This window comes from Cheilinus undulatus, linkage group 7, assembly GCF_018320785.1.
Source record: "Cheilinus undulatus linkage group 7, ASM1832078v1, whole genome shotgun sequence".
In the NCBI taxonomy this organism is placed as follows: domain Eukaryota; kingdom Metazoa; phylum Chordata; class Actinopteri; order Labriformes; family Labridae; genus Cheilinus; species Cheilinus undulatus.
The window spans coordinates 51203144-51228660 of record NC_054871.1 but is presented as its reverse complement, the minus strand read 5'-3'; the positions used below and the strand labels follow the sequence as shown (position 1 = coordinate 51228660).

General features: G+C 38.4%; 3 protein-coding genes across 3 annotated transcripts in view; 1 reads left to right on the top strand and 2 right to left on the bottom strand.

The window, feature by feature from the left end:
• hook1 (hook microtubule-tethering protein 1) overlaps window positions 1-8316 on the bottom strand; it is a 32720-nt gene extending 24404 nt beyond the window's left edge. Inside the window, exons 1-6 of the mRNA XM_041792349.1 lie at window positions 8117-8316; window positions 5220-5305; window positions 2450-2522; window positions 2255-2305; window positions 1868-2000; window positions 1723-1790 (exon numbers count right to left, since the gene is read on the bottom strand). Coding sequence (XP_041648283.1) covers window positions 1723-1790; window positions 1868-2000; window positions 2255-2305; window positions 2450-2522; window positions 5220-5305; window positions 8117-8170 — 465 coding nt within the window. The 5' untranslated portion in view covers window positions 8171-8316. The remainder of the gene's footprint in view (window positions 1-1722; window positions 1791-1867; window positions 2001-2254; window positions 2306-2449; window positions 2523-5219; window positions 5306-8116) is intronic.
• An 82-nt stretch (window positions 8317-8398) lies between these two features.
• On the top strand, window positions 8399-20623 carry si:dkey-183n20.15 (RING-HC_RNF170 domain-containing protein). The gene is made up of 6 exons (XM_041790492.1): window positions 8399-8496; window positions 17139-17235; window positions 17885-17963; window positions 19141-19214; window positions 19296-19406; window positions 20291-20623. The coding sequence occupies exons 1-6, from the start codon at window positions 8399-8401 to the stop codon at window positions 20621-20623; spliced, it is 792 nt and encodes a 263-aa protein (XP_041646426.1).
• Window positions 20624-20876: 253 nt separating this feature from the next.
• Window positions 20877-25517, bottom strand: part of pfas (phosphoribosylformylglycinamidine synthase) — a 28252-nt gene continuing 23611 nt past the window's right edge. Inside the window, exons 22-28 of the mRNA XM_041792213.1 lie at window positions 23732-23877; window positions 23020-23227; window positions 22741-22829; window positions 22398-22512; window positions 22178-22327; window positions 21951-22091; window positions 20877-21510 (exon numbers count right to left, since the gene is read on the bottom strand). Of these exons, the coding sequence (XP_041648147.1) occupies window positions 21200-21510; window positions 21951-22091; window positions 22178-22327; window positions 22398-22512; window positions 22741-22829; window positions 23020-23227; window positions 23732-23877 (1160 nt within the window). The 3' untranslated portion in view covers window positions 20877-21199. The remainder of the gene's footprint in view (window positions 21511-21950; window positions 22092-22177; window positions 22328-22397; window positions 22513-22740; window positions 22830-23019; window positions 23228-23731; window positions 23878-25517) is intronic.

Genomic DNA, 25517 nt, shown 5'->3' with positions numbered 1-25517 from the left:
TGAAATTTGATTCAAAAAAAAATTAGATCTCTGTTATTCTGGGTTTAACACAGTTAAACTTCAAAATAAAAGTCTGTGAAAACAGGGGCAGCTCAAAAAGGGTCTTAAAAAAGGATATGCTTCTATTTTGAAAAGTACACCGGAAAAAGTCAACGTTTCTAAATGTCAGGACTGGGAGGAGTAGGAGTTGACAAACTGTGCAGGTCGCTTACCGAGTGTGGTCTTTCCATCCTCAGCTCACAGAGCTCTAACTCATGGTGTAAGCGGTCATTCTCTCTCTCCACAGTAAACTACGCTTATGTTTCATTCATGGCTGAAAAATTAAACTGTTAAGTTCACGTTTTATCTAAATATGAGCGCGTTGACTGCCTTCAGTTCAGATTGATCCGCCGCACACACAGCCACTCAGCTGTCACTCTCTCCAGGCAGAGTAGATCAGCTGTTCCTCCGCCACACAGACGCAGTATTTACAGTATCTTAAGTTAAATGAGGTTAAATCAAAGTTGTGCCTGCACAGGTAGTCTATAGCAGCCAGAAAACAGGATATAGAGTATACATGGCACAGTATTCTGTTTTCTTTAGAAGTTATCCAGATAGCAAAACCGGGTTTCTCAAAACCGGGATACTGTAATATCCCAGTTTCTGAAGACGTATACATGCACAAAGAGAAACCAGGACACTCAAAAACTCGATAGAAACCAGGATATTCAAGTCCATGTAAATGCAGTCAATGTAACTTCTTGGTAGCCGTTCTCTATGCAGAAATTACTATTCCCCCTCCCAAAGGGTTGTTCTCCACTGCTGTGACCTCATCTGCAAAGAACCTACAGCTTGTAACTGAATTTGCGTGGTTTAACATTTCGTTCATCTCTTATCAATCTTATTTCCTGATATGGCTGTTTCATAATAAAAATCCTTCATACAACATAAAAAGGGGGCACTTGTGATGAACTTGTCAGAAATAACACTAAGCTTTGGTTAGTGTACAGAGTTACAGTATGTACAGCTGACTCGTTGACCACAATCAGAGCCACAGCTCGTCTAAACATAAACATATAATGACATAAACACATCAGTCATTGGTTAAACCTTTAGACAACTGTTAAAGCTGTTGTAACAAAGATTCAAAGTGCCGCTTCAAGTGCAGGGCTCAAGACAAACCATTCCAGCACAGTGCCTTTGTTAAAGTCCCAAACAGACCAACAGAGACACTGCGCAAAATGAGCACAATCACTTGACGTTGCTTTTATTAAGACATCAGACTGGGTGCCAGTTTAGCTCTGCTGGTGCAGGTGCCCATATGCTAAAGCTACAATCCTCAACAGGACTGGCGGCAGGACTGGATTCTAATCCTGGTGCATGTTTGGTGCACGCCTTCCCCCACTCCGCTTACCTGTATTTCCCAGCTCTCTTCAGCTTTCCTGTCCATTAAAGTTAGAGTTACAGCTCCCACAAAAATAAAAACATCAAACTTGGAGAGATGAGAGCACAGGTTTGAAAAGCCATGCCACCTCCTTTTACTTTAGAGAACAAATATCCTCTAGGACACGAGGAAAAGGGGATGCTGTTTGGTCAGGAGGCCTGAACGTCCAGCTGGTTCTGCTACTTATGTGCCAAAGCACAACATACAGAAGACTGAGGCTCAATCTGAACTACCACCCACTAATAATACAAATATTTCACATCAGCATCACTCAGTGTGTGGGTTAGTGATGCACTGACCTCCTGGATGGCCGTCATGACAACGTGCTGCACAGATTCCTCCAGCGTCATGATGATCTGAATGTATTCTGTCAAAAGAGGAACACACATGAATTCTGCAGATATTTGTTTACAACTTGAGCTGTAATACTAAACCCACACACACCTTGTTTCCTCTCACACCGGACGGCACAGCCCAGTACAAGCTGCAGCAGCCTCCCCATCTCCACCTGGTCTGAACGCTCTGCCACCAGGGCCAGGTCCGGGAGAGGAAAGTCTGAGATCTCCTGAGCCAAGACCTACAAGTCCAGGGAGATATAAAGTTAGTAGCATGAACTGATAAAAGATCTGCTTTTAACACTAATTTACACATTACAAGTCGTTTAATCAATTAATCGCACTGACCCTCATCTGTGGTATTGGTCATTTGGATATAAACATTTGGTATTTTGAAATATTTTCCAGGCTTGTGATTTCTCTTGATCTTTACAAAATTTTATAATGAAACCCCAGCAGATGTTTCTACTAACCACATGGAAACAGAACAACCCACCTCATTATAATAATCCAGCACCATCTGTAGGATCTTCTTCAGGTTGTTCATCTGATAAAACACAACATTTTAAATATTTGTGTAAAATACGATAAAATTTTGACGATTAATCATGTAGACTTTCTGCAGATGGACACCCTCTAAAGACGTTCTGAATATAAGTTTTAGTATAACTAACAGCAGACAGCTCTGTACCTTCAGTCTCCAGTTTTCTTCCACATCTGTTTTAATGCGACAGAGCCATCCTTCAGTGAACCATGCCGGGTCTCTGCAACACACAAACATGCACAAAAACATCGAGCTTTATTCTATTTCTCTCATTCACTTCTATGAGGAAAATCCACTTGATTGAAGAACTTTCAAAATGTTGCAGGGCAGGGGTGCCAAACTCAATCACAGCAGGGGCTGGATTCTGGATTCAGGACTAACCTGAGGGCCTAACAGGGTCACCTTTTTGACCACAAACTGTCAACATTGCTTCACTGATAATATGATAAATGATTTTGACATTTAAAAAGTTAAAAAGATCAGGCGCGCCGGTAGTCAAGTGGTTAAGGCGCATGCCATATACGCAGGCGACCCGGGTTCGAATCCGGCCCGTGGCACTATTTCCTGCATGTCTCTCCCCGCTCTCTCCCCTGTTTCCGACTCTATCCACTGTCCTATCAAATAAAGGCAAAAAGGCCAAAAATAAAATCTTAAAAAAAAAAAAAAAAGTTAAAAAGATCAGTTTAAAGGCTCAGAATCTGAGAAAAGTTAATTTTTTACTTCAAAACGTTCAAAACATGAAACTGAAATAGAAAAATAATGTTTTCTTAATGGCAAATATATTAGAAAGAAGTCAAAATCATGAGTTTAAAAGGTCAAAATATGAAATAAAATTTTCAATCATGAAATTAAAAGTCAAATATTATTCAAAATTTTTAACTGTGAGTCTAAAAGGTCAAACTATGGGATTAAGGAGTCAAAGTCTGGAGTTGAAAATATGAGGAACAATACAAAATAATCTGTTAAAAAGGTCAAAATATGACTTAAAAATCAGAATTATGAATATCAAACCTCAAAATATTATATGAGAAGTCAAAATTTTGAGTTGAAATGCTCAAAATATGAAATAAAAAGTCAAAATCCTAAGTTTGAGTCCTAATTGTGTGATGCTAAATTGACAACATGAAATTAAAACACAAATTATTTTCTTACCCTCATTCCTGACTTCTTATCTAAATATTTTTACTCCTTACTTTTTCAGATTTTGTGACTTAACAAGGATATCTTAAATAATCAAGGATAAGTTCACATTTTTATACTTGAGGAAATCTGCAGACCTCAGACTGATGGACCAGTCAGAACTGGAATTTGAGATCATTTTGCCGAGATTTAACTGTTCCACGGGCCAGAATTGGTCCAGGGGCCTTGAGTTTGTCACCTGTGTTGTAGGGCATTTTTACAATAGGCATGACTGTTTCACACTGTGCCAGAGCACGGTTGCTCTCCCTCTCCTCTATCCCACTGGTCTGCTTTCACATTACAAATGTCTTTCAGGGCCCTAGCACTTATATGTTCATAAGTATATATACAGTGTGATACAGTAGGTGGTGTGTATCAGTGTTACTTTGGCAGCTGTTTTTAATTGTAGTTTTAGTTTTAGTCTTTAAATGAAATGCAATTTAGTTTTAGTCACATTTCTGTCATTTCTATCCTTTTTAGTTTTAGTCGACAAAAACTCAAAACATTTTATTCTAGTTTTAGTCAATAAAAAGTCCTCACATTTTAGTCTTTACTTTTAGTCCATTTATTTTTCTTGCCTAGATCTGGTACCAAATCATGGTAGTGTGTTCTCTGCACTCTGCTAAACCTGGGGTCCCTGCTTTCTACAGCTGAGAGGCAGAATAGATACAGATGTGGTGTTTTTTGATAGATTTACCCACAGTGGACAAATATCATGGATTTTGAATGTCTGATGAAAACTACATTACATTTTAGTCTAGTTTTAGCCATCTTGACGAAAACTAAACTTAGTTTTGTCAGTTTTAGTCATCACAGATCTATTTTTGCTAGTCTTAGTCTAGTTTTTGTCATGGAAAAAAGGCTGTCAATGAATAGTTTTAGTCGACGAAATTAACACTGGTGTGTATGGTTTGAAAATCCACCAAAATAAAGAAAGAATCAGAAACAACAATGGAACCTACTTGGGTTGACATTTTTTAGTGCTCCATGTGGAGTCCGTCCCGCTATCATACTATATGTTTTTTAGTATTTTTAGACATCAACACATGCATGATATGTAATGCATAATGTCTCTGCTGCAGGTAAAGTTTTAAATTGGTATTTTGACATACATTTCAGGTACAAGAAATACTGCACCCTCTGCAATTTGAAAATTGCAGCAGGCCATATTACAATTTAATTTTATTTGAAATTCATTGCCCAGCTCTAATGCCTTCTCACAGAAAGGGTGCATGGCTCAAAAAGTCTGAGAGATCCCTCACACACTTTATTACTTGACAGTGGGACAGCCCTAAGCCCTCCTGGTCTGTGAGTGTGGGCATTGAGACTGGGCCTATGAGTGAGTGTGCCTGCATGCACAAACAAAAGAAACACTTTTTCCTCATCAGGAGTTTCTGCACAGCTTTTCAGCAGCAGCGCTTAATTCATTTCACACATGATTAACATGTGCTTTTGCAGTGCATGTGCAGCTCCAAGTAGGAGGAGGGAGCGGTCTTCTGAACACGTCACGGATCAGCTAAAGTGTCAGGATCATCTTTGTAGTTGTTATAAGTTCAAGCTTGGTACTATGTTCTGTCATGGCAGCTGGTGCTGTAGTGTCTGTGGCATATCAATCTTGCAACACAATTTTCACCTTGATGAGAAATCTTGTTTCATTCTCCAGATATCTTGTGGTGCAAGATCTCATCACACCCCTGTCATGTCTCCTTACAAATTATGAGTATTTGGATTTTCTCACATTTGATGCAGAGCCTGTGATATTCCTGCTCCAGTGGTCAGTTCCTCCACTGTCCTGCATGGGGCGGGAGTGTTGAAGGTCTGCATCTAAGAGGCAGAAAACATCATCATCAGGGATTAAAGTACTTTCAGAAGATTTAAACATGATGAACAAGCTGTTACTGCACAGTTTCTCCATGAAAGAGATTACAGACTTCAAATGGAACTCAAAATCAGACGATTGCCACCGATGGGCTGCAAAAGTCAAGCATTAAATTAGCTTCTTCTTAACCCTTTACCTACTGAGTCTAAAAATAGCGATTTGGACATATTTTGTTATTATGGCTGTAAACTAGTCAGGAAATGCCCTAAGTCTGAAAGCTTTGGTCCCTTTTCCCAGGAGTACTTGAACTTGACTTTTCAACATCTGGTTAATGATTATTGCACATTATATGGAATTGTCAGCAGTTTAAAAGAAGAAAAACACAAAAACAGATTTGTTTTTCATGGCTTTTATGAGAAGAAATTTTGTTATTGTTCATGAAGTTTTGATTTGACATTTGAAATGTGAACCTATACATGTTTAGAACAATCACCAGTCATTTTTTGAGTCTAGGACTCTGGGTGTGCAAAACACAGTGCAAAAGATAACTATATACATAGGCAACAATTAGTGCAAATAAAGGTGGAAAAATGCATTCTCAACATTCTCCAGTAACATATTGTTATTGCACATGACAGACACGCACAAATGCCACTAACGTTATTTTTTGAAAACAAAACACCATTCTCGCTTGCTCTTCTTTTACTCTCTTCCTTCACTCTCCTTTCTCACTTGTCTTCTGCCAAAGCTGCCGTTTTCGCAGTGCTGTTTGACATTACCGTAATATATATACCACACATCAAATGTTGCCGGAAAGTACAGATTCTCAGCTCTCTGTCAGTGTTGGAGTTTTTTAGATTGAGCAAACTTTCAAGGAGTTACGGTGTTGAGAATCTGTGTAGCAGTCTCGTGATACTTCTGGTGTTTTGCTATGAAGGCCCATGTCATATGGTTGCGAGTACCGTAATGAACCATAAATGTGCGCATTCCCGTAATTCTCAGCTTTCCAATGCCGTTGGAATTTTTCTGATCGGACAAACTTTGACAGAGTTATGGTAATAATACTCCGGACATATAAAACACAGCGCCGGCGCCGGGTCAGTAGGTAAAGGGTTAAAATGCATGCTGTATAAAGAAAACAAGATATCTACATTTTGAAAAAAGATTCACACGCCATTTCTGTGTAGATTTCTATAACATATACCACTGTTGATCTACTATATGTTCCAATATAAAGGGTTTCTTTTATAAAAACAACAGGTGATGTCACTGACGGCATCTATGTTTATATCAATCACTAACATGCAATCCTAACATTAAACCATGTTGTCTTTTCCTTTAGATTTATCCTTGGCATTTATACTGACTTTATCAAAGTCTGCTGTGCCGGTTAATCTGACATTTGGCAGAACCTGCTAAATCTTAATTTTTGATTGAGCAGCATTGGCTCAGCTAATCTGACTTCAGATCAGATTATCAGCCTGTTTGATGCTGTAGATGAATGGTGTCTGTTTGCAGAGGAACAGGTGCAGCACTAACAGCTCCTCTATATGTCTACATGTAAATATGAACCTGCTGTGGTTCCATCTGACTACATTTATTCAGCTACATCATGTGAATAAAAGGGCCCAGGAGTGACAGGCCACAAATATCTGCAGGTTAACTGGATTAACACTTTAAATCCACAGAGGATTGATGTCTGTGGTGTTAGCTTTGCTTGTTAGCACACAGACATTGGAGTGCTGGACAACAGATTGAGTTTCTAGGAAATATTGATTTAATTTCACATGTAATAAAGGGTAGGAAAATATCACTTATCTCAATATGGTTTATGTTGATGATTTAAAAAATAAATGTCAGAACTAATGCTAAATTCTGTGCTTATTGACCACAAGATGATCTAATGAAATGTTAATCTAAATAAGAAATTATCATCTAATTGAATCAATCACTAAAGTTGCATTAATATTATTAGTAAATATCAAAATATGCTTACACCAGTTGGATACCACCACAAAGAGGTATTTCAACAATCCAAATTGTGCTCAACTAATGTAATGATAATTAAAATTGCATGGTAACTCCGGCACATTGCCTTAAATCGCACAAATATGTTGTCAACATTGGAAAAAGTGGGTGGATCTGGAGTCTACATTTACTTTTCTAAATGTTGCCAACATATTTGAGCCATTTAGACGAAACTATAAGAAATTAGAAAACTATGGCTGAAGATCATTAAGCTACCGTACTTGTTCCACATTATTGTTATTAAAATACTGGAGATTAGGCCATTTTGAGTGTCAAATAATTCGATAACCCTCATATACAGGAATGTTGCTGATAGTTTTATACAGTTTTGACGGTGTGTGGGATTTTGCCTGCGACTTTTAACAATCAGAACAAAATACTGCTGAATGCTGGGTGTGTAGGGCTCCTGTTTTAGCTACCGCCGGATCAAACGGATACAAACACAGGCTGATCTGCACTTGCATTTGTTGTTCCTTCGAGGAAAACGATATGGAGATATTTATCGTGTACTGGCATTCTGCTAAAAATACCGACATATGTTTTGTGTACATTGCAAAGCTCTAACACAGATAAGAATAACCCCGGTTAGCTCAATGTTCATTAAAGGGCTTGCATGGTTAGCTTTATGTTTGTTAGCCTGTAGAGCTAAAGGTTAGCATACGATTGTTAGCCCTGAGTTTGTTAGCCCGCAGGGCTAATAATTACCTGAGCTAGCGTTACGAACTACGAACAGGTAAACAGCTCCGTGGTTTCAGGCAATGTCAACGAAACATGATCGTCAAACTCACCCAAATGATGAGACTGTCGGTCAGAGCCGCTTTGTTGTCGTCCGCTTGCTCCATTTTAGCTTCAGGCTAAAGTATTTCCACCTGTCAGGAGAGCTCGTCCGCTCCTTTCCTCAGCATCTGACCTCACCTGCAGCCGGGAGGAGAGGCTCTACCGCCGGACGCGTACCGTGAGGGGTCGCAGCGATCCCTCCGTCATTAAATCAACGTATCATCTACGTGAATGACGCAGCTGCGTATATTAGTTTACGTTCGCCTACAGGCTGAGGCGGCGGTTGAGTGGGAATGGAGATACAGGCCAGAGCCAATCAGCGTTGGGATATGAAGACTGACAGCGCCATGGACCAATCACTGAGCAGTATATGCGGGAACTTCACTCTTAGGTATACAGCTACAGTAAACACTTCTGATATCCTCTCTTCTATAAATAGAGAAATCTAATTTAACAGACATTATGACAGATTTGATTCCACCATTAACTGATTTAGTGTCATTTTACTTTTACATTTGTTACAATCTGAAATATAACAGGATCGGGGTTTTACTGCTGAGTACATTTAGAAGAAAGGGACTTGATGTTTTGCAAAACTTTAAACACAGAAGAATAAAAAATATAAAGAGACTCTGAAAACAGCAGTAGTCCTATTTCTGTCGTCAGGAAACTGAAAAAGAATGGCATAAAGAAAAATCTATTGCCTATCTAAGCAGGCTCAAAGATAGCCAAGTCAGAAGAGAGCTCTTTTATTTGTCAGAAGAAGGTGGACTTTATAGCAGTTTTTCAAAATTCATCGTGAGCGTCGTATTAGAGATCTGTATTAGATGAGAAACACACATGGGTGATTTTAGACTCATTTTAGGAGACCACATACTTAACTCTGACACATATTTGTAAATATCTTCAATATAATTGTCGAGCTATAGTTTTGAATTAAGACTGATAATAATCAGTGCGATGTCAGATATGTCTCTCTGCATATGCCTTAGATCACTCCTGAAAAAACGTAGGCTATCTGAGTGAGGCAAGTAAACATAAATGAAACCCCTAGATGATTGTAACTAAAAAATGCTTTCTACTTTAATATGATAGTCATTTTGTCGTGTAATTTTTATGTAAAAAAAAATCATGTTCATAGTTACATTAGTGTTTCAGAGAGCACTGAACATGATCCTTGGTTTCTACATGTCGCGTTGTCTTCAGGAGCTGGGCACCCCCACAGTTTGGATTCCAGAACCACACCTGGTAATGCAAATCTTGCAGAAGGGTGTGTCCCTGATAGCTTTTGTGTTTATTATGTTAGAATAAACAAACGATTGTTGTTAGTTTTTACAATTTAGACACAAAGGAAGGTAAATCTGATATTTGGATGAATTTCTCATTCTAAATGCTCTAAGTTTCTGATGGATATGAAAGTTGCTGCAACAAAAAAAAAGAAAAAGTTTTGGTATATCAAGGAGGTGCAGGTTTAGTAATTTGGAGGCCCCAGGCAAAGACAAATACTAAGTTGTTCCCTATTATCTAATAATTATATATGTAACTACAGGAAAAACAAAATATGAAACATAAATCTCTTAGATCAGCACGTCCTCATATCTGAACATGTCTTTAGAGGATAAAAATAGATGCAGTGTTGGTGGCATATTTGTTCTTCTGACTCTAAACTGACATTTGGATTTATTGATCTGTTTTACCACACTTCAGTTTACTGAACCACAGGTGTCAAACTCAAGGCCCGGGGGCCAAATCCAGCCTGTGAAATGGTTATATCCGGCCTGCGAGATCATATATTAGTATTACAACTGGCCCACCACTATGAGGTCTGCAGGGGGGTCGTAATTTGTGTTTTATTTCATATTTTCAATTTTACATCTGAAGTTTACAACTCAAACTTATGATTTGGCTTTTCATTTCATGCTTTGACCCTTTCAACTCATAATTTGTTATTTATTTGTTTAATACCATATTTTGACTTTTAAACACATGATTTCAATTTTTTCCTCATATATTGATATTTTAAATGAATAATTTTACTTTTTATATCATATTTTGACCTTTTACACTCCCAATTTTAAATTTAAGCATATTTTTAACTTTTTCAGTCATCTTTTTGAATTCTAGCCCATATTTTGACATTTTCAACTCTAATTTTTGCTTTTTAATTCCATATTTTGATCTGTCTGACTCACAATTCAAAATTTTAAGTCATATTTTGACTTTTAAACTCATGATTTCAAATTTGATCTCATATTTTTACCTTTCAAACACATGATTTCAGCTTTGTCCTCATATATTTGCTCTTTAAAAACATTCTTTTTCTATTTTTAGTATCATGTTATGATCTTTTGAACTAATAAATTGGAATTTTTATCTCAGATTTGAGCCTTTAAACTTATCATTTTAACTTTTGAATTTCCAAATGATTTATCATTAGTGCTGTTTTTTTTTTTTCTTTTTTTTTCCTTTCTATTACTGGTGAAAATGATTTTGACAGTTATGGTTAAATGTTGACCCAGTTAGGCCCTCAGGTTAGACCTAAATCCAGAATCCGGCCCCTGCTGTGACTGATTTTGACACTCCTGTATTAAACTATATTAGACTGGTATGAAGACATTTTGGGGCTTTCTGAGGTGCTTGAACCTTGCAGTTGGAGCCAGGGGGTCACCACAGGGACTACTATTAGTAATAAAAATCTATTTTTATGCTTTATTTATTGCTTTAAAGCAATCTTAGAGATATGCCTCATATCTATTGCATCCATAATGACTATTTCTTGAGGGACCTTGGAGCATGACACCTCTGCCTACTTTTGCCAAACAGAAAAACTAGCTTTGGTTTTGGTCTGGCATGAATGTGATGAGATAAAACACATATTCTGTCATCCCCGATTAAAACCAGGCCGCTCCTTAATAAAACACGCCTCACTGCTCATGTGAAACAAACACTACACAGAAATGTGTCACACTTCGCTGTTAGAGACACTCCCTACAACATCAGGGTTTAAATGTTCTCATCATTTGTCAATCATAGGCATAAGTGCTGCACACCAGTGTTTGAATATAGAGTTCCTTCCTGCAGTAATAGGCAGACACTCATTTATAGACAGAGCCAAAGGGGATCACATATATTTATTTGAAAAAACACTTGGATGGCAGCCTTCCAGACCTCCCAGGGTACTACGGGCATCAAAAGCAACACAAATATATAAAATATAAGCTCAGACAGACATGTAATCTTCCTTATAATCGGCGATTGCTCAGCCACTCCAGTAAAAGTGTATCTGCTCCTCTGATGGTAAATCATTTCTATGATGAGCCCAATAAACCTCTTGTTATTGTTTTATATCTCTCACGTGTGGCTGACTGAAAGGGTGAGGCCGCAGACGCTGGCTGCTTTATCTCACGTCAGCTTTTTTCTGAGGAGCAGCATGCAGGAGGAGATGAAGAGAAGGCGCATGCATGTGGCCTTATTTTCGTTTTATTAAGATGACCAAACTTTGACATGAGCTGACAGATCACTGGACTTTACCCACCTGCAGGAGTTCGCCAGTTTATCTGCTGACCTTACACATACCCCCCCCCATTACAATCCACCCACTCACACACATAACAGACCCTGACCCCCTGACTGATTGTAGCTATTTTTAGATGACCTGAACCCTCCTGAAGCGGCTATCTGAGGTCAGCCTGCAGTCAGCAAATAAACATTGACTGAAGTTTAGCCATCTGTTAATCAATCAATTAGTCAATTAATCACTAGATCAATCAAAGTCTGTCTGTCTGTCTGACTGCTGGAGGAGAAACCATGACTCAACGCTGCATGTGATAAAAATGTAATACAGTAGAGTTTTAATGTAACAATAATGTATCTATTTATACAGCCCATTTATAATGTGAGTATTATATATAAAGGAGCAGCATTACAGTAAGTTATGATCATAGTTCAGTTCCATCTATTGATATAGCACCGTTACAATAAAATCATCTAATAATGTTTGTGTTGAACAATCAATAATAAAGCACATTCTTATGTAAGAAAATAAAAATGCGACCTTTTAGCTTCTCTGCACCATCCATGAGTGGCGCCCTAAATGTCATCCTATCCTGTTATACCATTATTTTGTATTTTATTTTTGGTTACCTCTTAAACATGGAAAAACTCAGACAGGCAGCAGCAAAACCAAAGTAATAATAATACCTCTATGTTTTACTGTAATAATAATTTAAAGTGAATAACACAGCATCATTTCTAAGTAAGATAGAGTTTGTTATTTAAATGTTGAATTGTTTAATATAATGTTATCAATAGTGTTATAATCATTAAATAATTTAGTGTTATGCTTCATAATATAATGTAATAAGAATGTAATAATGTAGCAGGGATATGAATTAAAAATAATATAGCTATGTAGAAGAGCTAATGTTATAATAAAGTCATAATGAAGCACACTTAAAGTGCAAAATGTGTAGGAGGGTGGAACTTTCTTCCAAGTGGGGAGGGCCAACTGAACCTGGGGAAGGGGCTAACTCCCTGCATGACATCATGAGGGGGGAAATATGAAAACGGCTTGTTTTACCACACATTTCCTGAGAAGTAGTGTGTGTGTGTATGTGTGTGTGTGTGGGTGTGTGTGTGTTGGGGGGGGGGTTCTGGTACTTGAGGGGATTGTGGACAGGCCTGGGGCAGATATGTTTGTTAAAATAACCCAAGAAAGGCATTTTTGCATAATATGTCCCCTTTAAAGGGATACTTCAACATTTTGCCTAATTCGCTCATTGCCATCATTTCTATAGTCTTACTAATAGCTTCGTTACCTTTAGTTGTCGGTGCAAGCTATTTTTAGATCCGCGGTGCTGAGATAGGAGCTGCTCCGCCAACGCAATGGAGTCTTATGGTATCCCGGCTTTCCCTCATCAAACTCATCAAATACACAATCCAACAACTCCAAAACGCTCTCGTGGACAAGTTGTGACCTGCACATTCACCACGCTATGAAATAATAACGTATAATTATGTAACATTACGACACATGAAGTAAATACTCTGAACTATTTCTTGAGTAAACCACTGGGCGGAGTGACACAGTGCAGCAGCCATGTCTGGAGTGTAGTTTAAAACATCTCTGTCGTGTCTCATGATTATTTCATAGCGTGGTGAATAGCCAGAATACCCCATACCATACCACCCCATCGCGTTAGCAGAGCAGCCCAGCCCAGCACTGCCGATCTAAAAATAGCTTGCACTGACAACTAAAGGTAAAGAACCTATTAGTAAGACTATAGGGATTATGGCAATGGGCGAATTTGCCAAAATGTTGAAGCATCCCTTTAATATATTAAGGGCATATAATGATAATTAAAAAAAAAAAACAATGTTAATAAAAATAAAATTTATACTAGTACTAAGCATTAAAATAACAATGTAAAAAGTGTTAATTTAAAGTGAGATGTCCTCATATTTACTTTTATTATTTCATTGTTGTTAATTTTTTGCATTCTAATTGTGTATTGATGCATTCGAGGATTTTCTTAAATGCAGTAATTGAATGTTTTTGCAGATAGAAAATGTATTTTGGGTTGCAATTAAATTATTAAGACTTCTGATTTTATTGCTCTGCATTCCATTAACTACTTTTGTGCTGCACTGTATATTTAATATTTAGTAAAATCTATTTCTGTATCAATTTTTAAATATTTTTGAATGCCTTTCATTTGTTTTGCTTTAGTTGAGATGTTTTACTTTCACTTAATATTCTGAGTTTAGCTTAATGCTTTGGTGTAATTTAAAAAAACTCTCATATTAAAAAGTGTTTTTATTTAATATTTTTTGTAAGTGAAATGTCTTAGGAGCTTTGGTAATTATTGCTGCATTTAGAGTAATATGTTTGCATTCTATTTCATATAAAGAGTTTTTATAAGATTTTCTTTGATTAAAAATATCTGCTGTTTATAAAATATTTGCGTAAAGTGCAGCAAGACATGCTAAAATAATAATATTATAGGATAATAATAATACAATAATTCTGCAAAGTTAAAATGCAATAATATTCTAATAAAGAAGCATGCATAGTGGAAAAATGCAGCTAACACCATGCAACAATAATTGAATAATATTACAGCATTACAATATAAAAATAAAGTTGATATAATGTAATACTAACGTGATCATAGGTCATGTTAAATGCATAATAATAACATAATGTCATATAGCAAGCCTAAAATAAAATAATAGTGGAACAATGAAGCAGGAGTGACAGGCTTTTTTTTTTTTTTTTTTTTTTTTTTTGCAGCTGTAGCAGTTATAAAAAAAAGATTCATCTACCAGAATAATGTAGCACATTTGATCAAATATGTGCTACATTATTCTACATTATCAGCCTTGATACTGATAGTTATGATATTATAATAATGACATAATTTAGCAGGGCCTTTAATTTAATAATAATAAAATACATAACGCCAAAGATTTGTTTAATTATAACTAGGGCTGTCAGAATTAATGCATTAAAATGGATTCTTTAAAGTCCATAATTCTAGCATATATTTATCATACTTTCAGAACATTTTATTTAATCCATCCAGCTCAGTGGAAAAGTCACATCCGTGCCTTAGTTTATCAAACATTTACTGTTCATTTATTTTCAGATCTGCAACAAGTTCCTTTTTCTATGTTAGAGTAAACTAGCCTTTGTTTTAGACAGAAATGCAAAATGAAACAAAAACATTTTTAAATACAAAACAATTATATTCAGAATGTGGCAAAAAGTCAATTTCAATGATAACAAAGTTCAGAAATTCAGAGATTAATTATAAAGAATAAAAAAAATGTGCTGAGAGCTCTGATATAAAGTGAAACTAACGTAACAGTGCAGGAGAAACACTTTCCTCTTTCCTTGGAAAATGACACAGAGAAAAGGGACATCTGGGTGGACTTGCTTAGAATGTTATCTCTGTGACCCAGCTCTGGATAAGCGGATGAAGATCAGCATTAACTTCATCGACTAAAACTATGACCAAAACTAAATTCGACAGCGGCCTTTTTTTCCATGACAAAAACTAGACTAAGATGAACAAAAATAGATCTGTGATGACTAAAACTGACAAAACTAAGTTTAGTTTTTGTCAAAATGACTTAAACTAGATCAAAATGTCATGTTGTTTTCGTTGGACATTCAAAGTCTGTGGTTTTTCTCCACTGTGGGTAAATCTGACAAAATACAATGTATCTGTAGCTATTCTGTCTCTCAGCTGTAGAAAGCAGGGACCCCAGGTTTGACAGGGTGCAGAGAACACACTACCATGATTTGGTACTAGATTTAGGCGAGAAAATAAATGCTTGGACTAAAAGTAAAGATTAAAATGCGAGGACTTTTTATGGACTAAAACTAGACTAAAATGTTTCGAGTTTTCGTTGACTTAAAATAGATTAAAACAAAAAAAGGTAGAAATGACTAAAATGGGACTAAAACTGAATTGCATTTCATTTAAAGACCATAAAGAGACATGGCTCTGTGTAGCCATGCTGCCATCAGAGTTATAATGTAATAATATTGTAATACTGTAGCATACACACTGCGATGACAAGACAGCTATATTGTGCAGTAACACACCATTGCAGCAGAGTTATGATAAGGATATGGCTCTGTGCAGCCAGTTATAATGCAACAATAATGTAAGCCTGTAGCACATATGATGTTACAATTAAGCAGAGCTATACTGTAACACCATTTAGCAGAGTTATGACATGGACATGGCTCCTGCAGCCACTCTGCTGTCAGAGCTAGCCGAGTAAATGATTGAAACCTCAGATCTAACCTACTTAAACAAAGTGTGGGCAGGACCGTCCTGCTTTGCTCTGCTGCTGCAAAGTCATGTGACCCAAATAGTTTCCTCAGACCAGAATGAGGAGGGGCTGGGGGGATGTGGGGTGGAGGGCATCTTTACCATGTAATGATTTACATGATTTACGTTAACTTACTCTCCAGTCTATATAGCGGTCTTGATGTGGATCCTGAAGCTGGCGCAGATGTGTCAGGTTTATAATAGCTGTGATGATGTGTGTGCATCTTTAAGAGGGAAGCAGCTGATATTACTGGACGAGGTTAATCAGTAACAGCAGACACACTTTATGTCGTAGAGTGATGCTCTCAGGCTGCACTTCATTTCCTCCTAACACCAAACACTGGACCTGCTCTACACCTGCCATGCACCGACACACGTACAGGTGAGCTCTTCTTCTATGTAGGCAAGTCTAGTCTTAGTCCAGGTTAGTCTTATTTTAGTCTGTGTGACTTTACTCTCTGTTAAGGTGAGTCCTTTATACGCAGGTGTTAGTCCAGGTTCTTCTTATTTAAGTCCAGGTAAGTCTCCTCTTAGACCTAGAGAGTTTACTGTTAGCACAGGTAAGCCATTTTTAGATGAGTCCAGGCTAGTCTAATTCTAATCAGATTAGGTCTATTTTTGATCCTAGGTGAGTCTGATATTAGTCCAGGTGAGCATCACATTACTATACCTGAGTCTACCTGCCATCCAAGTCAGCCTTGTTTGAGTAAAGGTGTGTCCTCGGTTGGTCCAGGTGAGTTACTAGTTAGAGCTGGAGTTTTCTAGGAGTTTACCTTTGGCCCAGGTCAGTTTAGTTTTAGAACAGGTATGTGCTCTTCTCTTTAGTCTACCAAAATCTGCTTTTGGTCCAGGTGATCCTCACAGAGTCTATTTTTAGTCCAGGTGAGTCTCATCTTAGTCTAGACCATACAGCCCCAGGTAGGTCTCCGTGTACCTCATTTAGTTCAGGTGAGCCTTATGTTAATCCAGGTAAGGCTCAGGGTGAGTCTAGATGAGCAGGAGCAGGACACAATTTAGGCCGTTAAATACTTGACTCATTATCGATAAAGCATTTTTAACTCATTCATGTACTCATACATGTACTTTAGAATAATGAATTAAATGTTTATTAATGCTTTATTAATGTTAATAATGTGTAATTATTATGAGGTGTTTCCACATTAAGTTTATAATGGTTGTCTCCTTGTAGACCGGATCGAACGCTCTCTGAAGCTCCTCCAGGTCACCTGTGGTCATCGAGACTGGCGTTATGCTCACCTGAACAGTCATGTCGGAGCTGCCACCAGGTAAGGAAGTAAACACGATTATCAGTGAAGGACACACCTGTGTGATGAATAATGTCTGATTTCATCCTATCAAAGTCCAATCTGATCTGTTGTTGTCAATCAAATATGGCGTTTTAATCTTTCAAAATCCAAATTCTTATTTAAAAAAAAACAACATCCCAACTTTTTAGGAAATGGAGTTGTATACTAAAGCAGTGGTTCTCAACTGGTGGGTCAAGACCCAAAAGTGGGCCACAAAGCTGTTTCTAGCAGGTCAAAGTGGCACCTGGATAAAAAACACTTATTGTTGTTTTACTTATTTATTCTGTTATCTTGGATAGAAATATTTTATAGAATAATGGTTTTCCCATAATAATGTTGTCATGTCTCAAACTCTAAAAAACCCAACAAAAATCCACATTATCACAGTAAAATGGAGTAAAGTAACGTTTCCATGCAAAGTTTGTTCAGTGTTTTTTAGTGTATGTTTTTCTCTATTTAGAGTCCAAACTGTGACATCTATTCATTGAATTAATTGTTGTTATTAAAAATGTGGAAATTTGGGTCATGATTTCACTATAAGGGGGCAGTGGAGGGTCTAGCACTCAGCCAACTGTGTTTTAAAGACTGAAAACTTTTCTCCGCTGTTTTCTTCTCGTCATCTGCTCAGGACTTGGCTCAGTCTTGTCCCGTCTGCCTGCAGACCGCCAGCTTCCCCGTCCAGACCAACTGTGGTCACCTCTTCTGTGGTACGACACATTATATGAACTTTAACCCGTGCTTGTATGGAAGCCCTTTAATGTCGACTGCAAAAACATTTCATTAAACACAAACAGGGTTTACGAAACGCAAAACATTAATGATTACATTTAAATACAATGAAAAAGTCTCATTTTTTTGCAGTGAGATAAATTTTTCTGTCTCATGACACAGTTCAAAATTAGATTAAATGTTTGTTAAATATTTTTAAGTTGAATGATTTTTTTTTTATAAATATTTCTCTATTATGTGAATCCCCCACCTCCCATTTCTATCAAATCCTTTTGGCTTGTGTGATTTTTGTTTAAGATTAACGTAACATGCCTATATTAAGATATCTTTATGATTAAATGTTAGAATTATTCATATAGTGATGTTTTTATTTTTTGTTATATATTTTTATATTCCAATTCTTGTTTTATCTTTTCAGTGGGATCTATTTTTTATATCTTTGCGTTTAGTCAAATATATGGCATTTATTTGTTTCTTGGATAAATAATTTTTGCATTATAAGAATAACATTTTGTTTATTTGTGTTGCTTTCAGTGACATGGTTTCACTTTTTGTTAAATACCTCTTAATTGAGCTGGGTTTTTTGCATTTTATTAAACATTTCTGTATTAACAGAAATATACATATTTTTTATTAAATATATTTGCAACTAGCAAATGTTTTGGGGGCTTTTAGCATATTTTTCCTTTAAAATGTATTGGTGCATTTACTCATTTTTTTCTATTTATCTTTTTTTGCATTTATGTAAATGTTTTTGCATTCTATAAATATTTTCACATTTATTTAAGTTCTTGGTTCTTAACTGGGTCAAGACCAAAAACTGGGTCGCAGAGTTTGTCTGGGTGGATGATGTGATTTTATTTTGAAGGGCATGTCTCCATCTCTTTGTTGTCACATCTTTTCTACCATCTAAAGTCCAAACTGTGCAATTTTCATTTGGTTATAGTTGAACATCTTTAAGCTATTTCAGGTTTTACTTGTTAAGGGGGAGGCGGTCCCGACTCTAGACCAGTTGAGAACCACTCATTTAAATGTGTGTGTGTGTAAATCTTTTTAGTTTTTTTAGTTCTTTGAGTGAAATGCATTTGCAGTTGACCTTCTTTGCCACCATAGAATTCACTATCTGATATAACTGATGACTGATATGTCTTTCAGCTCCCTGTCTGATGGCGTACTGGAGACACGGCTCGTGGTTGGATGCCATCAGCTGTCCTCTCTGTAGACAGAAGGTAAACATGTAACCATGGAGACACAGCGAGCTCAGAGTAAGGAGAATAAACAAACGTAAACTGTTATTTTCTGATTTTTAGGTCAGCATGCTGTGTCATCTCTTCAGCGACAGTCGATCAGATTGCCAGTCAAAGAAAGTTCTGGTGGAAATCACCGACTACAACAAACGCTACTCCGGAGCGCCGCGCAGGGTCAGTAGCCTCGGACAGGAATCACAACTTTAACTTCTTTTACTGTTAAAATAAAGTATTTTGATGAAAGATAATCGGTTACCTTCGGACAGAAATCTTTCATCTCTGTTGATTTAAAATTCTCTCAGAAGATTTCTTTGTGTAGCCTTAAAGACCACGATTTTCAGACCAATCTTTAGACTCACCTCCACCATCCCTCAGCTCTTCCTCCCCTCCTTCCTGTTTCACTAGAGCGTGTCAGCGAGATGGAGGGCATCTATAAACAAAATTTAAAGGTGACATATTATGCAAAAATCCCTTTTTTCAGGCTTTTCTAACAAAAACATGTGCCACAATCCCCTTAAGTATCCAAAAAATCCATTCCCATCCTTCCCTCTCTTTTTCCAGCTTTCAGAAAATGTGCTGAAATAAGTCATTCTCAGATTTTCTCCTCATGATGTCATGTGGGAAGTTAGCCCCGCCCCTAGGATGTGTTGCCTCCCCCCTCTAGGAAGAAAGTTCTGCCCTCCTCTCAGCTCCCAGATGAGATGCACATCAGGAGAGCCACATACATTAAGCCGCACCCATTTCCTGAGAGGGGCGGAGTCAGGCAGCTCCGTAAGATTTAAGCAGAGCTGAAACAGAGGTGTTTTTAAACACGCAAAAAAAACAATTCTGGAGTGTTTTTTCAGCAATAAACTTCACAGGCATGTTTTGGGGACCTCTGAGACTGATATAAACTTGTCTTAAAAGGGGAAAATATGTCCCCTTTAATCAGTTTAAGTCATGATGTGTATCCCTAACCTTACAAAGCCTTAGGATTTGATTTTCCAGGTTCAAAATAGATAAAATGCATAACCATGTCAATTATGTAATGTTTTGTTTCCTCCTTCACCTCCTTACAGGTAACAGATTACCTCTGTGACGCCCCCCTCCTGCTGCAGGTCCTTGTCCGAGGACTGGGTGGTATGGGAGGACTGGTGTGGCTCTTTTTATTAAGAGTGGCTCTCTGCTGCATAGGAACCATGGTCTCCATCTCCTCCCCCTCTTCCTCTCCCACACCCCCTTTGGAGACGGACTCCTCACTCTGTGGGCTGCTGGGCATCCTGGACGACCTAGTGGTGGTCGTCCTGCTCCTCACCTGTGTTATAAACATCAACCAGCAGATGGCGCCAGAAACAGGCCGACAGTTGGTGAACACTCTGCAATCAGGAGAAGGTAGTGAAGTGGAGACCTGATGCTGGACTGATGCAAAGTGCTAATGCAGTGTATTATTATGTACATACATTTGTTTTTTTTTTTTATTGCTTTGCATTTTTTTTAATCCTTGTATAATATTCAGTTTAACACTGATTCAGTCTGATCAGTATATTTCCTGCAGTGTATCTTGTAATATTTTTATGTACAACTTTGTTTTTTACTTGATAAAGAATATTTATTAGCATTTGTGTTATTTATTCATTCATCACAAACACAGAAAGTAAGTTTTTTCTGATTTATTACACAGAACTACAGAGTATTACAATAATACTGCACAGAGACAGTAATACACTGGAGATACACTACCACATCTACATGTACCAATGATGCCTGCTGTAAGATGTATGTTAGTTGTGTTGGCTGTGCACTTCCTCAAAAACAAATGTGACACACATGCAAGCTGCAGAATGAAGATGACCAGTAGGAGGCAGTTTAGAGGCAGAGGGATGTAACAGAACCCATTCTCACAGTGCATATCAGAAACAGTGCCATGATGAAGTTCTGCTGTCATTAAAACAACCGAATTGAGCGCTCACTGGATTACACACGCTCTCTCAGGGCGTATTTCTGCACCAGGACGCGGCGTTCTCAAACATACGTAACCACGGCGACAGTGTAAGGGACGCTCTGAGGTCCCTGGGGGCCCAGGGCCACTGCCAGCTGAGGGTGCAGCGCTCCGGGTGCGGCATCATGGCAAGGTGTCTCCCGTCCTTGGAGCAGAGCCCGGCTATGCCCAGCGGGGAGCCGTTGGGGTTCAGAGGGTACTCCTCAGTGGGAAGACCCTGATCATCAAGGTAACGGAGGGGGGCCAGACCACCTGATACAATCCGGTCCTGAGCCTGGGGGTTTCTGAACTGCATCAGACCTGAGAGGATGAGGAGAGAGTTTATTAGTGAAATTAATCTTTGATTAAGAGTTTAAACAGAGAAAGAATCCTGACTTTAAAGGCATGCTGTTCTTACTGGATTAACACTGGTTAGCTTTATATGTATGTCACACTAAAAACACACAAGATATCAAAACTCTGAGAAATGTGAGGATGTGAGGAGAAATCCTTGTGTAGGCCGGCATCTGTTGTTTACAGTAATGAGTAGTGACGGTTTCTTCATTACTCGTTCCTCCTATGTGGGTCTTGTCTTGGCCTTTAACCCCATCATAGTGATAGTGAAGAGGACAATGATTAAGTATGCAAGCCAAAATACAATCACAGAACAGAGGAAAGTCACAGCCGGCATCCCAAAGAGAATCAGGGGTTGCGTGGCAGCCGTAAAAGCCACCATACAGATGTGATTGTGGAGGACTCACCTTCTCCGTGTGCAACCCACACTCCCAGAGCAGAGCCCTGCATCCCTCTGAGCCACACTGAAGGAGACTCCTGGATCCCGACGCTCACAAACCGGGACTCAAACCGTCCGGATTGATTATGAGTCAGGACGACATCCCCATCTGTGGACCAATCAGAAGGAGTTTTAAAACTATCAGCTCTCTTTGTCTTTATCATACACTGTAAGTTCTGTGGCTCTTCCTCTGACCTGAGCCCTCCTCTCTCTCGCCCACCCAGCCCAGCAGGGCGAGCAGCTGGCAGCCGTTACACACGCCCAGACTCAGAGTGTCGCTACGGCGACGGAAAGTTTCAAACTCTGCCTTCGCTTTGGAATTAAAAGCAACGGATGCCGCCCAACCTGTGAGAATAACACAACATTAATAACGCTGAAGATCAGAAGATCTGTAAGCACAGGCATGTTTGTTTACCTTTAGCTGATCCCAGCACATCTGCGTAGCTGAAACCTCCAACGAACACAACCGCTTTGAACGAGTCCAGAGTCACAGAACCAGAACACAGATCCTGCATGGTCACATCCCACACCTGCACAACAAATACAGTCAAACACATCAACACACCTGCACACAGATACATTTAAAACATCAGGCACTGTTTTTATTACATCTTTAGAGAGTTTGACTCTGATGAAGATGCATGAATCCTTTGCAACTTGTTAAACTGACTCATGTGCTCCAGTATCTTCCTGCATTTGTGTGTTATAAGAACTTCACTGGGTTATCATCAGAGGAAGAAGAAAAGGGGAATAGAAACCTGGAATCCGGCCATGTGCAGAGACACACTCATCTCTCGGTCTCCGTTACTTCCTTCCTCTCTGATCACGGCGACCCGAGGACGGTCACCTACAACAACAAAACCACATTTCAAAAGTAAAAAACGCAGGAAAAATACTGTAGAGTTCATGTTTCTGCAGCTAGAGTCCTCACAGTCAAATAAGAAAAATCAAATCCAGTAATACTTCAGTTTGTTTACATATGGAGGAGCAGATTTCCCTGTGCATTTATCGTCTTAATCGATTTGATCTGCTCTTACTCAGCTCACTGATGATCAGTGTTTCCGAGGGCTCAAACGACACTTTGAAGAAAGGCTGTGTCCTCTTGGCAAGCCCCGCCTCTTCCTGTTTGACACACGCCTCGTTGGCCTGGAGGCACTCCAGCTGGAAACTGGTCTCCTCCCATAATCCTCGGAGCTCGGGTAGAGACGCCTTCAGCACTTCCTGTCCATCCACACGAACTCTGACCTGAAACACCAGAAACATCACCTTCATCTCTCCTGACAAAATAATAATTAAAAAAAAAAAACTCTGGCGTTAATATAAGATGACAGGAAGTGAGAAAATACTACTGTTCCTCTAGTGACCACTAGATGCTAGCTTCAGAGATGAGCCATTCTCCAATAGGTCCCATGTTATTTTCACAACAGAGCTAAGCATGTTAAAGGCTAGTACAATAAATGAATGTGGTCAGATTTTCTTTGATCGATGTCTCTTTAGGGATGCATCTTCTTTTATAACTCATCAGTTTTGATGATATTAATGACAGTAATATACATACATTAACATAAATAAAGGCATAGATGACTGATGTTGTATTTGTCTACCAGGAGGGTTGAGGCCCTCCTCAGCTCTGCTTCTTCATCTGTTTCCAGGCTGATCTAAGGCTAAGTTTGGTTAGCATTTCCATCGCTGGGTTTTAAAACTCCACTTCTGAAATGCCACCAGGACTTCTAAAGTTTATTTTCTCACCTCAGCGTCTGGTCCGAAGCCGACCGTTCTGCCGACACGACGACACTGAACACCGCCGTCACCGAATCTCTGACACACGGTCTGAACGTGACGACCAGAAACCTCCAGAACCAAACCGAGCTCCTCGCTGAACAGAAGCTCCATCACTGCACACAAACAAATACATATAAGACATGGTAAGATGGGATTCTTTTAGACAACATAACCAAGATCATCTTTTTGAGGAGTTAGGCTCACAGTTTGCTCTGTATCGGGCAAAGCCCTGAGCTGCCCAGTCTTTAAACCTTAAAACTCAGCAGCTGACATCAAGAAGCCTAAACTGAGGAGTTTCCACATTTGGAGTGACTATTTTGTGCTTCCCTCTCCCCCCCTGCTGGTCTACCAGAGCACACTTGTATTTCGTCACCTTGCTAAAATTATGGCATGAGTCATAATTGCACATTTTTCAGGACACAGAAAAAACTGAAGCTACATCAACCATGTGCAGAGTAAAATTTCCAGAAATTATCGACCATATTTCAGCACACAGAGGTCAACAGGTAATACTTATCCTATACGGATCAGCATCTCTGTCATTTGGGGGGTGGTTATGTTTTTTATGGTCGATGCGGCTTTTTCTGCAGCTCTTTACGATCAAATAAAAGTGGAGGTTGCGTAGGAGATTGTTAACAAAGTTTTGACACATATAGGCTATTCTCTTCAGTTATAAGTACCAGGAGAGGTTCAGATTTAACATCAGACGTCTCTGTTTCTACATTAACAGGATGGATGCTCGATTTCCTCTCTTCTTCTCTGATCAGCTGTAGTATGGAAGAGGACTAGGGCAACCTTTAAAGGAAAAAATATATATTGGGCAGGTTGAGATTAAAGTTGAAATGACGAGAATAAAGTTGAAATACAATTTTGAGATTAAAGTTGAAACTTGCTATTACAAACAGCAGATCTTAGACGCTGTGTATTCATGTGCTGAAGATAAAGAATCTTTGTTGTTAAATCCAATAATGAGGTATAATTTCACATGTTCATTGATATGAGGCATAAGGCATTTTGTAGAGACAGTCACTACTCTCTATTGTCTAAAATACTCATCCATCAACAGTAGGGACATAACAGCACTTGTCTCTCTTCCTCCTTTTCTCTGTCTGATCACCTGTAGAGATGCACAGGTGACAAGGTGACAGGCTCAAACTCAAAACGTAATGGAAGTGCGAAGGGAGACTGAACACTCGTTATGGATCACAGACAGTTTGCTGCAAATTACAAAAAAAAAAACAAAAAACAAAAAAGGAACACTTTGGCACGAGTTTTCAATTGGAAACTAGTTTACAGTATTTTCTGTGATACATAAAGAAAATGTCACCTTCAAAACACCATGTACACAATGTCCGTTACATTTTTGTATGGAATTAAGAAATAGAAATCACCATGTTTTCTTTCCTGCTTTTATGCAGCGCCTCGATGCTTCCCTCCAGAAATGTAAGTGCATTTGTTTACATTGATGTTGTCTATCCCACCACAACAAACACTGATTAATAAATGAGAGATCAATCTCCCTTCGTTCTCCAAATATCGAGGTTGAATCTGTTAGGTGATCAGATGGAGAGGAAGAGAAAAAGAGACGGGAGCTGTTATGTCTCTACTGTTTTAAAACAACAGAGAATCGTAACTGTCTCAACAAAATGACTTATACCTGATATCAATGAACAGGTGAAACTAAACCTCATTATTGGATTTAACAACAAAGAGATTATTACTCTTTAGCACATAAACACACAACGTCTAAGAT

Bases quoted from the DNA above. Each gene is read 5' to 3' on its own strand.
- si:dkey-183n20.15 (XM_041790492.1), top strand. From the start codon at position 8,399: ATGGAGATACAGGCCAGAGCCAATCAGCGTTGGGATATGAAGACTGAC. The intron at 8,497-17,138 runs GTATACAGCTAC...GTCTCCTTGTAG, and splicing joins TGCGGGAACTTCACTCTTAG to ACCGGATCGAACGCTCTCTG. The intron at 19,407-20,290 runs GTCAGTAGCCTC...ACCTCCTTACAG, and splicing joins ACTCCGGAGCGCCGCGCAGG to GTAACAGATTACCTCTGTGA.